The sequence below is a fragment of the Caretta caretta genome, chromosome 14 (assembly GCF_965140235.1).
Source record: "Caretta caretta isolate rCarCar2 chromosome 14, rCarCar1.hap1, whole genome shotgun sequence".
NCBI classification, from domain to species: domain Eukaryota; kingdom Metazoa; phylum Chordata; order Testudines; family Cheloniidae; genus Caretta; species Caretta caretta.
In genome coordinates, this window is record NC_134219.1 from 16,202,392 (window position 1) to 16,220,084 (window position 17,693).

Below are 17,693 nucleotides of genomic sequence, written 5' to 3' on the forward strand. Positions count from 1 at the left end.
GTCAGTGCATGTACCAGGCTGTTTTTTTCATTTTTCAGTCCATTACACAAGATCTTCACTGACACCCCTGGCAGCTCCCCTTCTCTGGAATGAGGAGGAGCTCTGAGAGCAAACACTTGAGCACCACCCAGGATTCCTGCCCTGGCTCTCTGCTCAGGGAGGGGACCATGACTCACTGCCTTGCTGCATGTCGAGACAGAGCAGTGAATGAATTCACTTGTTCCGAATTCCGCTTTTGCATTTCTGAGCCAGCTGATATGGGCAGGGGAAAGTCACCCCTGTCCTTCTGAATAACAGCCCTCGAGATGGGCCTGGGCTAAGCTCCCACAGCTGAACAGCCTTGAGCTTTGGGAGAGTCTGGATTTGGAGCCAGACTTTGCACTGATCCGTCTCGATACAATGGGCCAAACCAACACCATGTACCTGAATGCCACCCCCTACCCAAACTAGGGAGAGTTCCCATCCAGATCTGAAGATTATCGCTTCTAATGAAAGTAATTTGCTCATGGACTGTGAGGACTGCATTCCCTTCCAAACTGGCTTCAGAGCTGGCCGAATCACTTTATTCTCAGGCTTCATGGAGTATTATCTCCTTGTGTGCATTCAGGAAAACAGGAAAGGAGAAATCCAAAAGCCATCCTTCCTTCGGCCAGGGGACCACCAAGCCAGAATAATGGAAATTAGAGACGCAGCCATTCATCTAGTCCAACTACCCCCCACCCCCATATAGCATAACTGTTCCCTACAGTGTACGTGAGAGGGCTTTGTACAATCTTCAGTTTAATGTTCCAAAGCCAAGGGGTTTGGGGCTCAGCCTTGCCTGGGCCAGGTCTAGACTGCTTCTGCAGTTGATGGCATTTGAGGCCCGGAACCAGGTGGTAGATGGGAGGTCACCTGATCCTCAGAGAAGAGTGCTGTGTCTCATGAGAGAGACCTCCTACTCAACCAGAGGAACACAGACTTGCAGGGAATAGGAAGGCTACAGCAGGAGATCTGGGATGAGAGAGGACCTGGGAAGGGGCTCTCCACCCAGCCAGAGAGAAAGGAGCCACCTGCCATGAGGAGCAGGGGCAGACAGACACCTTACAGGGAAGAGGTGTTAGACAACACCAGGCAGAAGGACTTGGCTTTTGGAAAGGAACTATTGAGCCCAACAAGGGGCTGTATGAACGATAGAGTCTGGGTTGACACTGACCTGTTATTTTAACAGCACAGAACCCCGAGGAAGGGATGTACTTGTAGGATATGGACCGTGATCGGGGACCCCAGGAAAGGGACACTGAAGCAGCGGATAGGCCTGACATCAGGGCGGATTGCAGCCCTTCCCTTGAGAGACTGTTCTATTAACTGTTACATCTTACAGAAAGGCAATGCCAATTCTGCTCCATCTGTGGTGATTACCTCTTTCAGATCTCCGGGCATTATGCTGCTATCCACTCCTGGCTGACTGATTAGCTGCATAACTCAACCTTTCCCCAAAAGTCACTCTCTCCAGCCCCGCTGACAGTTCCGGTTGCTCTCTTCTCCCCTGCTTCCATTTTGTCAATATCTTCTGACTACAGATGAAACCTGGAGGATCAAATATGCTGGGGGCAGTCTTGCCACCCCCATCTAGAGCCTAGCATTTATGATCCAGGTGGTGGGAAGCCTGGAAGCGAGGGTCCTCATGTTGAAAAGTTTCAGAGTAACAGCCGTGTTAGTCTGTGAGCTACAGCTCACTTCATCGGATGCATACTGTGGAAACTGCAGAAGACATTATATACACAGAGACCATGAAACAATACCTCCTCCCACCCCACTCTCCTGCTGGTAATAGCTTATCTAAAGTGATCATCTAGTTGGGCCATTTCCAGCACACATCCAGGTTTTCTCACCCCCACACCTGGATGTGTGCTGGAAATGGCCCACCTTGATTATCATACACATTTTAAAGAGAGTGGTCACTTTGGATGGGCTATTACCAGCAGGAGAGTGAGTTTGTGGGGCGGAGAGTGAGAAAACCTGGATTTGTGCTGGAAATGGCCCAACTAGATGATCACTTTAGATAAGCTTCAGAGTAACAGCCCTGTTAGTCTGTATTCGCAAAAAGAAAAGGAGTACTTGTGGCACCTTAGAGACTAACCAATTTATCTGAGCATGAGATTTCGTGAGCTACAGCTCACTTCATCGGATGCATACCGTGGAACAGTCTGCTGCAGTTTCCACGGTATGCATCCGATGAAGTGAGCTGTAGCTCACGAAAGCTCATGCTCAAATAAATTGGTTAGTCTCTAAGGTGCCACAAGTACTCCTTTTCTTTTTAGATAAGCTATTACCAGCAGGAGAGTGGGGTGGGAGGAGGTATTGTTTCATGGTCTCTGTGTATATAATGTCTTCTGCAGTTTCCACAGTATGCATCCAATGAAGTGAGCTGTAGCTCACGAAAGCTCATGCTCAAATAAATTGGTTAGTCTCTAAGGTGCCACAAGTACTCCTTTTCTTCATGTTGAAAAGCTAAAGCATGGACTATTTGAGCCTGGCAAGAGACAAGTTGAACTAAAGAATGGGGCAGTATATTCGGAGCCAGGAACCTAAGAGTGTAGTCCTGGACAAGTCATTTAATCTCATGTGGTTGTATTCTAACCTAATTTACTCAGGTGCAACTATGTTGACTGCAATAGGGATGCACCAGTGTTCCTGTTGGCAGAGGTTTATTTCCTCATCAGTGAGGGGGGATACTAATCTTCCCCCCTCACATGGGATGGTAAGGACTAATGCTTTGAAGGGATCAAGCCCTCTTCTAATTATTCTTTGGTTTACTCCCTAGGACACATCCCTTCTGTGAAGGAGGCCAGTTGTCCCGATGGGATAGTGTCTTTTTCTTTCTAGCACAAACATGATTATTTTCTGGCTCTTACTTTAATCTGTCCTGCTGCACTTCAATAGGGCTACAAGCATCATTCCTATTCCCCTCCCCCAAATTCCCATAGTAATTCCCCCTAACAATGGGCCATTTTCCTTGTAGTCCCAAGTGAAAGCTGCTGCTAATCTGTTTCATTCTGCATCAGGATCAAAGGAACGGATGGACACTGGAGAGCTCCCAAGCCTGCTTAGGGCTTAGCATCTTGGTATGAATAGGAGCCTCTCCTGTACACTGCATGGGCCTCTGCCTGCTGCATCCTGCTACAGTTGATAGCCCAATCCTACAAACCCTCCATAGGTCCTGCCTTGGTACCATACCGTTCTTCTTGTTCAAATGTGGCTACTCCAGAGAGGTGGTAGGAACAGGATACCCAGGAAGAGTCTGTTAACACCCAGGCTCACCTGGCCACTCCAGGACTCGTTGGTAGACACCTGAAAGACCTACCAATTCCCTGCACCCATGGCAGCACATTCTGCCAGACCAGATTCAATTCTCCCTCCTCTTGTGTTTGATCGTATATACAGCACCAGGCCTCCCTTGGGTCTTCTGAGCACAGGGTTGGGAGCCAGGAGACACTTAACTCTCACCAGGACGTAGGACAAGCCATTTGACCTCTCTTCCTTAGTTTCTTCATCTCAGACACAGGGATGATACTGACCAACCCCACAGGCTGAGGCTGGATTAGTTAACGTTTGTAAAACACTTTGGAAGTGCTAGGCATTATCATTTATCAATAGGCTGGTGCCCTTAAATAAACCCGAGCAGCCTGGCTTGATCTTCTGAGCAGGAGGTAGACTGTCCTGAGAATGGCTGCATGCCCTGTCACTCCACCCAGCACAGGAGGCAGGGCAGAGTCCCTGGGGTGACTCCTTACTTCAACAGAGTTGCAGCTGGGCAGTTTGGCCCAGAGTTTCTTACCTAGGAATATAGGGGCAATCTCAGACTGAGACAGTAAACTAGGTCTGGAAAAGCTTTAACAGCAGAAGTGCCCAGCTGACAGGTATTTGGATGGTTTAAATCAAATTTCAGAGGTTTCAATACAGCCTGGTCTGGCTGACATGGACAAGGCCAAATTGCTTCACAAACAGGTTGGAAAAAAGAAGATTGTAGAAATTTAGGCTAAAATACTCAAGCTGGGGGCCTCTGTGTAGGGATCTTATTGCAGAGCTAGGTCTCCAAGGGAGAGAGCCTGCAACCTTCCTTGTTTTCACTGTTAGCCGTGGGCGCTTGGCCCCTCAGAGACTCAGGGCTAGGCCACACTGGGCAGTGCTTTAACCTGGCTTGTGTGGTCACGGCAGAGCGCTGGGAGAGAGCTCACCCAGCGCTCTAAAAAACCCACCTTCACGAGGGGTGCGGCTCCCGGCACGGTCTACACTGGCACGCTACTGCGCTGAACCTTGCTGTGCTGAGGGGGATGTTTTTTCACACCCCTGTAAAGTGCCCGTGTAGACAAGCCCTTAGGCTGTTGCGCTAGGTGCCGAGCAATGGAGCCGGGGGCTAACATGAGACAGCACATTGGCAAATGTAGGATTTAGTTAAGTGCCTGTTTCTTTAACCTGGTTATAGGAGATCTGGGGCCCATACACACTGGCCCGCTTAATCAGGGTACAACCAAATTGAATAGCTGCTTTTAAACACTGTAGTTATAGACATGTAGATGGGACAACCTGCTGGCCCTGGCTCTCAGAGCCCCCACTCTGCAGATCAGCTTTTCTGGTCAGGCCCCTTCTCGGGCAAACAGTGGCTGAGCTAACGTGTGCAGCCCTGTACAATTTATGCTTCTGTAGAGCTACAAATGGCCTTGCTTTGTCCTTCCTCCCCTGTGGCCAGGCAGGGAGCAGCGTTTAAAACGAATCCCAGCAGCTGGAATACGATTCTGAGAAAACATGTCCATCTCAGCTTGTAAGGCAGCATCTGCCACCTACCGCTGGGGCTGTACAGGCTGGAGACACTGAAAATGGTACACTGAGCTATTAACAGTCTAGCTACACCTTGATAAGCTGAAGTTCGTCTGCCTGAGAACCTCTCTTGGAAACAGGCAACAGCCATGTCCAGAGGCTGCCTCTTGCACTACAGCCTTCCATCCGCTTACCTGAATTAAGGTCATGCCTCCCCCTTCCAGGTGGCTAATCACTGCAATCTCTCACATGCATCTAGAGCTTTAAAAAAGCTTATGCTCTAATAAATTTGTTAGTCTCTAAGGTGCCACAAGTACTCCTGTTCTTTTTGCGGATACAGACTAACACGGCTGCTACAATGAAACCTGTCACAAACGAGATGGTGTTCAGGCAGGAACCGTGCAGCTACCTCTGGGGTGGAGTGCCAGGGAGACAATCAGTGCACAGCCGATCAAGGGAGGGGAGATTTTGGCTAAGTTTCTGGGCAATTCCCAAAGAGAACCTTGTTTGTTCAGGTCTCAGTAGGAAGATCTTCCCTCTGTGCTATTCTGTACATCCTTGTTTATTCGGAGACCACCTTTTCCCTGGATACCTTTTCTCCCATCCGTGCTCTAACCCCATCAGAGCTCAGAGAGAATCCAGGAGTCACACTTACTTGGTTTGCTTGATTGGAGGTGCTTTGCTTGGGGAGCCCTTGCCCACTCCCTTGAACATCTTGGCAGGAATTTAGTTCCCTTCCTGGCGTCCACAGAACTTTTCAGGGCACAACCTCTCTGCTCTAGTCTGCTGAGATGGAATGACAGGCTCCAGCTGGGAAAGTCTGATGGGGGTTAAAAGAGCAGTTTCTGGGTGGCTCCTCCCCAAGCAACCGGTGATCCAGAAGCAGGGATAAAGCCTGGTTTTAAAAATGACTAGCAAAACCAGTTTGTGGTGGAAAGTGCAGAGCCCCGGAGGGAGAGCTTGCGACCCCGCCCTGCTTTTCAGAGGAATGTTCCTCTGCACACGCTGTCTGGCACAGTCAGACACAGGTTTCTCTCAGGTAGAGGGGAAGAATCCTGCCTCATCATTAGCTTAAAAGAGGATGACTCCAGCAACTCCACTGCAGTTGATTAAATGTCAGTTCTAAGCTCTTCCTTACTGATTAGGAACATCATTTATTGAAAGGGGGAAAGGGAAAGCAGCTTCCCAGTTAGGCAGCAATACTGGTGCCTTTGGACCTTTCGATCAAGTAGTTCAATTGGTTCTGAGTTCTGTTCCCAGCTCCGCTGCAGACTCACTAGGTGAACTTGGACAAGCAATCCAGCCTCTCAAAACGGGGGCTAATGCTCCTGCTTTCTCTTACAGGTACGGCAGCCATCCTACTTACCAAGAAAGGCCCGAGGGGAATATATAGACCAAGCCTCCCTTTTAAAGGGCTATCACCCAAAATGTGTTATGTACACTACAAAATCATACGTTTCTATTACAGCATCTGATCCTTTACTTCATTGCTGGAAAACACTCTCCCCTGGTCAGCGGCTTCTTAATAAGGATCATGGGGCATAAGGCACCAGCTAAATAGCACCCCTTAAAACCAGAACGGGTGGCAACCCCAACTCCGAGGAGTGTTGAGAAGCTGGAGGCAGTGTTTCTGAAGCACCATACGTAAAACCGAAGGGCACGGTATTATTCTAGCGCAGGGCTCACAGTCACATTGGAAGGCCACGTGTAATACAATTTAAAACATGGCTCCTGCTAAGCCAGCTAATAAAAATGGATGGGGTGGCAGGTTCTGGATGTGGGATTAAAATGGTTCAAAAAGGTTGTTTTTTTTTTAAATGATGTTCACCACTAGGTCAAAGAAGATTATAGATTGGTTTAGTAGGAGCCATAGGATGCAATCCTGGCCTCACTGAAGTCAATGAGAGTTTTGCCATTGATTTCAATAGGGCCAGGATTTCTCCCCCGGTTCTTAGACAGAGCTGGAAGGCCAGTGTAAATTGGTCTTGGTAGCATAATCCTTCCTTGAGCAACAGAGTGTACTGTGGAGACTCTGTACACCCCAGAAGACTCTGCACAGTGGTACAGAAGGCCCCCGCTTTTTATAACTTGTATTACAATAGCATCTAGGGGTCCCCATTCAGATAAAAGTCCCATTTAGAGGGAGTGATGCCTAATGGATAGAGCCCTGGACTGGGACTTGGGAGAGCTGTGTTCTATTCCCATTTCTGCCACTTGCCTGTGGGTGACCTCGGACAAGCCATGGCTTCTCTCTGTACCTCAGTTTCCCCATCTGACCTCCTTTGTAAAGTGCTTTGAGACCTCTGGATGATAAGGTATTATTACTGGGCCAGTTACTGCACAAACACCTAGTAAGAGCCAATCCCCAGTCTGAGACGCTTACACTCTAAATCATGTGTCTTAAAAATGGAAGGAAATCTGAAAATCCACCAAAAGGGGAGATTTTTTAAGGCATTTAGGGCCTGATTCTCCCATCTTGGCCCTTGTGCGGTCAATTGCACTTGCACAATGAGGGTGTAAAACATGCTCAGTCCCATGTGATTGCATTTTGCACCCACTTTCCACAGGTATCTTGGGTTAAAATTTATACAAGTCAGTGGAGACTCAGGCCCCTTGCTATTCAAGAGGTAAAGCTAGGGCAAATATGTACTACCAGAAATACTTTTGGAACGTTGTACAGGCACAGAGGGGATGGGGGCAGAAGCAGAAATACAAAAAAAAAAAAAATAGTCAGGTAGCTGGACATGCTTTCCAGGGCTGCTCCCCTCCCAGAATATTTTCACCTCTAATCAATCAGTCACTTGTCAGGTGGGAGTGCAGAGGCAGACATTCCTGATCTGCTGGGCTTTAAGTTACTAAAATGTTTCTCTGTCTCTCCACAACACACTCAACAAAATACCCCTGCACTTTTCTCCCCAGCTGGATCCAATCTTGGATTGAGCCCTCTTTTAAAGAAAGCCTCTTGACAAGAGAACGGCCCTATAAACACCTTTCTGCTCCAGCAGCAGGACGCACCTGTCCCACACACAGCAGGCATGCGGGGAGAAAGAGAAACGCAGGGCTAATCTCAGAATCAGTGCAAAGAATTACAAGCATCTCAGCCGAGCGCTCTTTGCCAGCTAGGTTAGGGCGTGGCACTGATCGGATGAACAGCAAACCATGCTCCACTGTGCAGTTACTGGAGTCATTTTCAGTGGCAAGAATGGGGACCTGGCCATGTGCTGAATGGTTAGCCAGAGAGTGGTGCTGCCTTTGAGCCAGGTGGCAACTGGTAAAGATATTGATGTAATGTGTTGGTTAACAAACAAGACTTTGGCTTGTACTGCTTGAAAGAGGAAGCCCTTCTCTTTGTGAGCCACAGTGAATGCTGAGTATTAATACAGCAGGTTTAAGACAAACATGCCCCCTCTTCCTTACTCCCTGCGGGTGAGTTACACCACTGGGAGCACACGGAAGGACGGGCCTGAAATTGTTCCTGGGCCTTGAGTGGAGCATACGTGAGAAGAGGAAGGTTCCTGCTTTGCCCTCTGCCCACCTCTGGCGTGGGTCAGTCGGTCTCTTGAGGCCTGATTCTCCCACCATTGCTCATGCTGAATTTCCATTGAACCCAATAGGGACTCTGACTACTTGCAAAGAACTGTATGGCTCAGTCAGAACAAAGGTTGGTAGAACCAGGCCCACAGGCCCAGCTCCTCAAAGGTATTTAGGGCCCTAACTTCCATTTACTTCCATGGGAGATAGATATATTTTTGAGGATCTTGCTGAGTTCCCCACAGTGAATCAGTGAAGGAACCAGGGATAAAGCAAGACCCCCTTATCTCCCATTTTCAGTTTTATCTACCCACCATTTCCCCCTTAATTACTCCCCCTTCGGCTGTTCTTACCCTCCTCTTCGGGCCTAGATAAATATTTCTTTCCTTTGGCTAGTATCCCTCATCCGCTGCAGGGAGTGTTAGGAGACCTGGAGGAGAAAGGTGGCAGCAGTTCTTTTCATGAGATATCTTTAGTCTTTGTACTTCTCACCTGTGGCTGGTGCAGCAGTTTTTCTATTCTGTGAAATCTAGTTTTGACTTTTGTAAAGTTGCGGGTATATTTAGTGCTCATGGAAGCAAAGGGCTGAGAGCAGGGGGAAGATCCAGGTCTGCTGGGGCCAGATGCTAGATGTGGTATTGGAAACGGTCCTTTTAACTGGTTTAGCTTCCCCCACAGGAAGTCTGGGGGAGGGAGGCTGCAGCAGCCCCTGTGCTGGTAGGTAGGGGCAGTTGGAACCTTATCACAGAAGACAGAGGATCTCATTTAAGCACCTAGGGTGCAGTGTGATTACTGAACAGCACCTTGGGCTTACACCTTACAACAGCACCTTATATCACTGTGCCAAAGCACCTCAGGTCCTGACCTGTATCAACCAGTGCTGATGAAGTTGTAGGCCTTTCTGGGCAGCTGCGGTGGTTTTGTAATACAGCCATAGACCAGAGAGGAATGGTTAATGCACATTTTTACGCGCTCGTAATGTCTAGAGGCTGAGTCGACATTGGAATCTTATTCTGGTAGATGCTGTGCAAACATAAGGTGGCATGATCTTTATTTAAGAAGGAAACACAAGCTTGTTTGTTGGCTTCCCCAGGTGAATTACCACTGAAGTGCAGAGGGGGTGTCTAAAACTAAGCCAGGGAAGCTGCTGTACATAATGGCTGAGGGCCTTGGTTCTCCGGGCTCTGTTTTTATGGTTACACTTCCACCCTCGCAGAGCCACAGGCCCAGGATGCCTTACAGCTGGAGGCGTACCAGTGCATTCCGGAAGTGACAGTGCCCAGGGAGGAGGAGATCATTTCCAAGGCAAAGTACTGGGCGGGGGGGGGGGGTTCAAGGGTAATGAATCTCCAATTGCTTTACCCAGTTAGTGATATAAGGTACACCCAACAATCTCCATTAGAACATAAGAGCGGGCATACTGAGTCAGACCAAAGGTCCATCCATCTAGCCCAGTATCTTGTCTTCAGACAGTGGCCAATGCCAGGGAATAGCAATAGTTAATACATCTAGTGATCTGGGTACACACAGCAGAGCTAGCCAGGAAATCTTATTCTTCTCTCTATGAGAGTTCAAGACTGACTTTCTTCCCCATCCCAGATTTTAAACCAAAAGTTGAAATCTCAGACATTTTGGTGACTGAATAATTGGACTTGCATTGAGCAGTGACTTACTCCATGAGCAGCCTCAGTGACTTCAGTAAGACTCTTCACAGAATTAAGGGCTACTCAGCAGGAGTAAGGTAACCGCTTCTAGTCCTTTGACCCCAAAGGGGCAGGGGGTGGTTCAGGAGTTCATCCCAGGGACAACAGCACAGTATGGTACCCAGGTGATCTGCTGGGAAAAGAGCTGGCAAAGCTGAACTGGCCAAGGGCTGTTGTGGGAAAAGGAGGTGCTTGGAGTAGCGAGCCTGACCAGCCACTATAGCACCAGGGCACGGTCTTCCTCCCTGCATTGCATGTCAGAAGCGACTCCAGCAAGAGTAATGGAGTTACCCCCAGCAGAGGCTGACACAATCAGGCCCCTTGTCTAATCTAGAGGACACCTGTTTATACCGGGGACACTTTTCAAAAGCACTGGAGTGATTGAGGAGCTAGAATCCTATTGAATTTCTATGGCACTTGGGCTAAAACTCTCAAAAGCTCCCAAATCACCCAGGCGCTGGTGTCCCCATTTCTGCCAGCTTTGTAAAGTTAAACAGATGCCAGCCCTGGAGCAGAGCATCTGCCTGCAGTGCCTGTCATTTCTCCTCCCTTTTTGTCCCCGCAGTGCTGTTTTCATTCAAGCCAACAGGAACCCTTACAAACTAGCTCTAAGAACAGCCAATCTATTACAACTGCTGCACCAGTAAGAAAACAGGACACCTATTCTTTCTCTATCTTGCCATCATTTTGCAATTTAAAGTCTCCAACTGTTCAAGTCATTTCTTTCCCCCCTTTAACGATTGGAAAGTCCAGAAGCAGCAGCCCTGCGGGAGATAAAGACTAGGAGATTGCAGGATTGATTTATTCAGTGCTCAGAGCAGCATGAAAGTGATTGAGCGCAGTGCTTTGATTTCTCTCAAGCTGATCAAATGCTGGACTAAGGAGGACACAGCAGAGTTTTACACAGTTGCAAGACAGACCCCCAGGGATGGATTCAGCCTGGAAATTGAACTAGCCTTCTTCAAAGACAATAGTTCCTCTGGTGAAGTTCAATGTCTCAGTACAATGAAGTGAAGAGAAAGGCAGACTTAGAAGACTGAATTTCCCACCACCTCTAGCTGCACTTCGCAGGCCTAATCTAACCCCCATGAAGGGCTTCTATTGACTTCAATGGAGCTTGACCCTACACAGCAACGAAGTCAAGCTTTATTGCAAGCTGGATCAAACTCTTGGGCCCTGAAGAGTCTTTTCCAGACTCCAAAAGGAGCAGAATCCATTCAAGCGGTGTTCTTTTAAGGCCCTGTGGCTCATCCACCACATAATGGGCGCTTTACTTGCCAGTATTGGCTGCAGATGGGTCTTCCATTGGGTGTGCCCTTGCATCCCTCCCCCTTTCCAAAAATGATCAGAGTGTGACAGACTGGCTAGCATTGCCGGTTATGACAAGAGAACGGTTTAATGCTTCGCACAGGATTGAGCCCACCTCAGTTCCTCGCTTTCTCAACTTGCACTTGAAAAGACAAGGTATAAAAACAAAACCAACAAAGCAGTCTGTGGATGCAGAGCGTGTGACACTGGATGCAGATCGACTATTGCTCTTCCACTCCAAAACCTGTTCAGTGGAACCACCAAATCCTGCCCCCTCTTGCTTCTTCACGCAACAAAATTATTTCCAACACCCCATCTATCAGTGGCAATCCAGCCTTTTAGGCAGCCTACCTCTAATGCCTATAGGCATCAGAGCACCTTCCACATTTTCGCCCAGCATATCTCATGCACCCCCTGCCCTTTGCTCATTTCGCCTTCCCTCACTCTCCTTCCATCCTAAGCCTTTGAGCTTGTGGCCAGGACATCCGCCTGAATTCTCCATAGTTCCTTGTGCCATAGCTTGATGATTATTCACCATCAGATTGCAAGAAGCCACACTTTGCCCTCATTTAGGAGGCTGCAATAGTGCTGAATGAATCCAGTAGTATGTTGCACGTCTACCGCAGCTTGCAGCAAAGGATCTCTAAACACTTTGGAAAACTTGCCTCTGTTTAAATAGCGTTAGATGGTGTCTGCCTGTATCACATGGCTTGGCATTCGTTGACCAGCTTGCTTATTTCTGTGAACTGTCCCATGAACTTGGTAGAGAGATCTGCTCCAATCAAGGTGTGACCTAAGCCAATTAACCATACAATGGGAGAGAGAATTAAACCTTTAGGCCAGATGTCCATGCATGCCTCAAGCCGGTTAGTGCAACATTCATGTGCAATGGAAGGCAAATGAAGTAAAACAAAAGTGAAAAGTGCAGTTCAAAGGAGGAAGTTGGCATTAGGATTATTCTGAGAGAACCTGTGAAATCAATATCTTTTTGTAGACCCAATGCTTTCCGATAAAAGACAAATATTAATACCTAGCTCTTATCTAGCACTTTTCATCAGTAGATCTCAAAGCACTTTACAAAGGTAAGTAGCATTAGCTCCATTTTTAAAATGGGGAAACTGAGGCATGGGGGGGAACGTGACTTGTCCAAGGTCACCCAGCAGGTCAGTGGCAGAGCTAGGAATAGAAGCCAGGTCTCAAATCCCAGTCTGTTGTGCTATCCACTAGGACACGCTGCCTTCTCTGTAGAGAAGGCTGGCCTAAGGATTATTTGAGGATGTTATGTCAAGCCAGCAGGTGGGCCAAGAAGGAATAAACCAGCCTGCAGTCAGTTCCATGCTGTGGAAAGAGACAGTAGATTAATCAGTTACTGACATATGGCCATCAGAAAGCAAGATGTATTCCCACTCTGAGATAGATTTTGCTGCAAAGACAACAGAAATACAGGAGCTACTGGGTAGCCCCTGTTGCTTTGCCCAATTATGAAAGAGACACACATAGGCACTCAATGACGAGGAAGTTCTGGAAGTGTGGCTCCATGGAGTAACCCAGTGGGGATCAGCCTTTCCCAAAAGAATAAATATGGGCCTGACTTGAATGGTTTACAGCCTAATACAAAGGGCAACAGTTTCAGGAAGGGAGGGTATGGGGCCATCACGGCTAAAGAGGCCCGTTAAGGATAGTTTTGAAGGAAGAGTGTAAAATGTATATAGCAAACATAACAGATCAAAATTCAGAGTGCAGAGACAATGGTACTGCATGTTCCTTCGTGACTATCAATGGTAACTATGGAAACAAGCCCATCATTGAATGCAATCCAGTATCAATTGACTCCTTGCCTCTGTGGCCCCCCCCACCCCAAACCACCTGACTGCTTGGGAGAATTGCCGATGGACAAACACGTGCGAGAGCAGATGGTGTTTCACTGGAGCTCAGAGGCAGCAGAGGGAGGGTTAATTACATCCATATGCACACTGGGCCCAGGGGCTGGAGTCCAAATGTGGTTTCATGGGAGGGGAAGTTAGTGATGATTTACTGAGATTTATTAACCTTTACCAGCTGAGTTCCTGTGGGCACAGACAATACAGAGGAAAAAGAAAACTCCCATGGGTGTCTCCCTCTGGGCTCCCTCTCCATTTTCTGCACTGCTGGGCACAGGTCAGAGAAGGATGACTAATGTGACATTTTTACACTTAAACTCAGGATGCCTAGAATTAATAACATGAGTCACACAGGGATGCATGTCCTGTACATGTGCTCTTCCAGTGCCTTTCATCCGAGACCCTCTAAGTGCTTTCCCAACATTGGAACCAAAGGAGGAACGCAATAGCCTTCCCATTTTCCAAATGGGGAAATGGAGGGACAATGAGGTTAAAGGGCTTGATTTTTAAAGGGCTCCTGCTGACGTGTTAATGATTGCATCATATTCCAATGGCAGAGAAATAGGCAGAGTAATTCATCCCCTGCCTCCCAGAACTGGTGGTCACCTCAGACTTCACTTGTTTCTGGTTAATTCATGGCTTTGCTTGGGAAAATTAAGCCCCCAGTCCCTCTTCTCAGAGCAGAATGCAAACATTCAAGACATACACATCTACCCATAGTACATCATCTCCTAGGCTTTAAATAGTCATACACTGTCACCCCCATCAATGGGTGTCTGCTTTCCAGATTGACCAAGGGGTTGGGAGCCAGGAACTCTTGAGTTCTAATTCTCACTGTTTGGCCCTGGGCAAGTGACAGTCTGTCTCAGTACAAGGATACCTCCACCAGCCCTGCAAGGGGAACTATGAGAAAGCGTAACTGCAAAGTGAGAGTTTTACTCTCAATGACTATTCTCAACATGGATGTCTAGACATGGATTGTGACAGTGAATTGTATTGTCTAGAGACCACCAGACATTCTTCTTTGAAAACAGAATATACCTTTTATAGTATGATGCAACCTTAAATCAGTGGAATTGGAGTTATACCCAGACACTTGCACATTTTGCAACAAATAATGAATTTGCAACCTGCCCTTCTGTTCTTAAGATCCACTTCTGGATTATAGTGAATTATGTCAATCCCACGAGAGAAAGCAAGGGATTTAGAAAATTTTCACCCTGGTTTACATGACCAGCAAAGGATCAATTTACACAGAAGTTGGAGAAACATTTAGGAGCACGGTTGAGAAGGACAGGCAAGACTACCAGCCCCATAATAGTCACAAACTGATACTGCACTTGTTCTTTAACATCATTAGTATCCAAAACGCCACAAAGAGGGTAGGGTGATTGGAGCATTGATTCTACACTGGTGAAGAACCAAGACACTGCTATTTTGACTGTAAGCACTATGGGGCAGGGATGGTCTTTTTTATGGCTGTGTAGAGCACCTAGCCCAGTGCGGTCCTGGTCCATGACTATGGCTTCTAGATGGTACCACAATATGAATAGCTAATAATCAGCCAATAATTGCGATAGCTTTGCATCAGGACAGCAAACCGGAACACAAAATCTCTATTGGAGGCAGGCACACTTAACAAAACAAAAAACACACAATGTTTTGCTGAACCTGTTCTTAGTCCAATGACAATGAAACATGAAAGGAGAGGTTTGTGCAAGGGAGAGGTGGTATCACAAACCTGTTCCACAGTACTTGTCCCTCTGCATATTTTCTACTGTTTTGGTTCTAGGTGAGGCAGCAAAGAAGAACAATTTGCAGAGGAGACTGAACTAGGGCTGGCCGGAAAACAAGAATTCTCTTTCATGAAAAAGCTTTGAGACTGACATTTGAACACCAGACTTTTTTTGTGAGAAACACCCCACAATAGCCAATGATTCAAGACTTGAACCTGGGTCTTCCACATCCTATGGGGGTGGCCTAATCCCTGGGCTGTTGGCTACTCTGGGGTGTGGGTTTGTGTTTCCCCCTCCAGAAATTCCGACCTGGACCTGAGAAACCTTCCTATGGAAAATTGTCAAAATAAGGTTTCAATTTTTTATTAAAAGTAATAAAATAAAAATCAGCATTTTCTAACAAAAACAATTTAAAAAATCCCCAGCCAGCTCTATTTAGGGCCCATGATTCTTTGCATGAATGTACAGACCTTTGCCGCCGGTGGTGTCCTTCCAGAGCAGAGTTCTCCATTGCCTCAGAGTGAATTATATTAGGCGGAGATAAGCTGCTCCACATGGAAATCTGACTGTAAAGGGGGAAGGAAGGGTACAGATGGTTAGCAGGAGCAAGTTAAGGTAGTCCATTTATGAGCAGTAGCTGTCTCGTCATGTCACAATTTCTAACCAGCCTTTAATCAGAAGGGCTGGAGTGGTGCTCCTGCAGTCAGCAGTGCTCACTGGTACCAGCTCTATTTCCTCAATAAAACACAGCGAGAGGGAGGGGAAGAGACTAATCATTTCAAAACAACTACTGACTGTTCCATGCAGCTGAAACAAAGCACAAGGGAAAGAGGAAGTGAAGTACATAGCACACAATGCAGCAGTCTAGAATTCTTTTGGAGGAACAACTGTTCTCCCATTCCCTCCAGCAGATTTCAAGTATCATTGCTACACTGGAACCTGCATGCTTTTATTGCTGTATTTGCCTCCCCAGTCAGAAGGGCCCGCACCATTCAAGCATGGTTAACTCTCCCAAACAGACCTTGACAAAGGTATAAGCCAAGGGAAAAAGCTCAGTCTCCGCAAAGTAAGGAATTTGGGTTGGCCTTGAGGTCATCTGCCTACATTCTATTGATTTCCCCTTATTAGTGGATTGTCTTCTCACCTTTAATTTTCTTCAGGCATCTGATAAGTGTGGAACTCGCTTGTGGCTGAGCGAACAGGCAACATCCCTGAGGACTGCAACATCATTCCACGGGCGGACACTGGATGTAGAAAACTACCTGCTACCCTCAAGGCTGCAACAATAACTTGTACTAGGGTCCCATACATTCCCCCAAAGCAGGTTCTTACCTGAAAGCATAGTGCCAGTTGCTACTACTCTTAAAAACAGTCAATCCAATCCCTGATATAAGACAGGGATGACCACATGGAGTCAATATCAGATCTCTAAAACTTTGAAGTTGCCGCATTATTAGATAAAAATCAAGACTTCAGTCTGGAGCATAATTCAAACGTAGCTGGCAGTTTAGACTCCTTGCCAGTCCAGTAAGGCTGGTGAAGAGTACTGTGTCCTTTAGACAACAGCACACAAGCATGGAAGCTAATAAAGGCTTCTCCAGCAAGCTGGAGAAACAATACGCATGTTGGATCAACTGCTAGGGATCAGAAACGTAGGTGAGTAGCTCTGTTGCAACATTGGCTCTTTTCAGCTGTAGGTGAAATGTGACAGGGTTCTCTGCGTTCTTAGAGAGCAGAAGTAAAGTCGTCAAACCTGCTGGCAACTGTTCTCCACAAAAAAATCCTCTTCCTTCCTTTTAAACAAACTGAGAAATTAGTTTGGCCTGGACTTCTGGGTGCAAGAATGAACTTCAGGGGTAAATGAAACGTAACTAACTTCTACAACCCATCCCTTGGGCAATAGAAGACAAAACAGTCTCAACACATTATTCAACACAACCAGTGACCATGTGAGATCAGGCCCCAGCAAATAGGAGGACCTGAATAGGAAGCAGGGCAATAAGTGTTTTCATACATGGAATGCTCACCTGTCAAATGATGCCCTGTTCAAGAGGCTCTGCTCTTTGCCACTAGCATATTCAGATAGGGATTTTCCATACCACATCAGAACAAAGGCCCACCTAGCCTCATCTCACCTCCAAGACTGACCATTAAAAGAGGCTTCAAGGAAAGGTGGAACACTCCTGTAACAAGACAATACCATAATCTGTACAGGGGGAACCCAGGCAGTTACAGTAGCTATTATTCATGCCTAGTTTTTTTTGTTTTTTTTAAATTGTAAGGAGCTTTGTCTCAGTGAATTATGAAGAGCTCCCCAGGTTAATAATTCTGTAAAAAACCTTACTTTTAACCACTTTTAAAAATTTACCTTAAATTCAGCAATATTCCCCTTGCTATTGTGTTATGAGAAAAGGTAAAATTAAACCTCCTAAATGAGCTTCTCTAGGCTATCCATCCATATGCCCCTGTGTCACTTCTTATCCCTGTCTTCTCTAAGGATTCCTAAAGCTTTTAAATCTCTTTATAGATGCTGTTCCAGAGCTATAATGATTTTCATTGGCCTCTTCTGGAGCTTTCCATTATTGCTGGATCCCTTTTGAGACAGGGTGATTAGAGATGAAGATAGCCTCCAATGGGCAGATGTACCATTAAGATTTTTATAAATAAAATAGCATCAATTAGTCTTCATCCCTTTATTATAACCCAGCATTTTGTTCCTCTTGACTGATCAGTAG

General features: G+C 46.8%; 1 protein-coding gene across 2 annotated transcripts in view; it reads right to left on the reverse strand.

Moving 5' to 3' along the window:
• EVPL (envoplakin) overlaps nucleotides 1-17,137 on the reverse strand; it is a 47,974-nt gene extending 30,837 nt beyond the window's left edge. The window contains exons 1-2 of one of the 2 annotated variants that reach the window (XM_048819363.2): nucleotides 16,986-17,137; nucleotides 15,429-15,524 (exon numbers count right to left, since the gene is read on the reverse strand). In XM_048819363.2, coding sequence (XP_048675320.2) covers nucleotides 15,429-15,524; nucleotides 16,986-17,062 — 173 coding nt within the window. In that variant the 5' untranslated portion in view covers nucleotides 17,063-17,137. Of the gene's footprint in view, nucleotides 1-5,455; nucleotides 5,621-15,428; nucleotides 15,525-16,985 lie in introns of those variants that run through there. The other variant, XM_048819365.2, reaches the window with a different exon arrangement.
• Nucleotides 17,138-17,693: the final 556 nt, after the last annotated feature.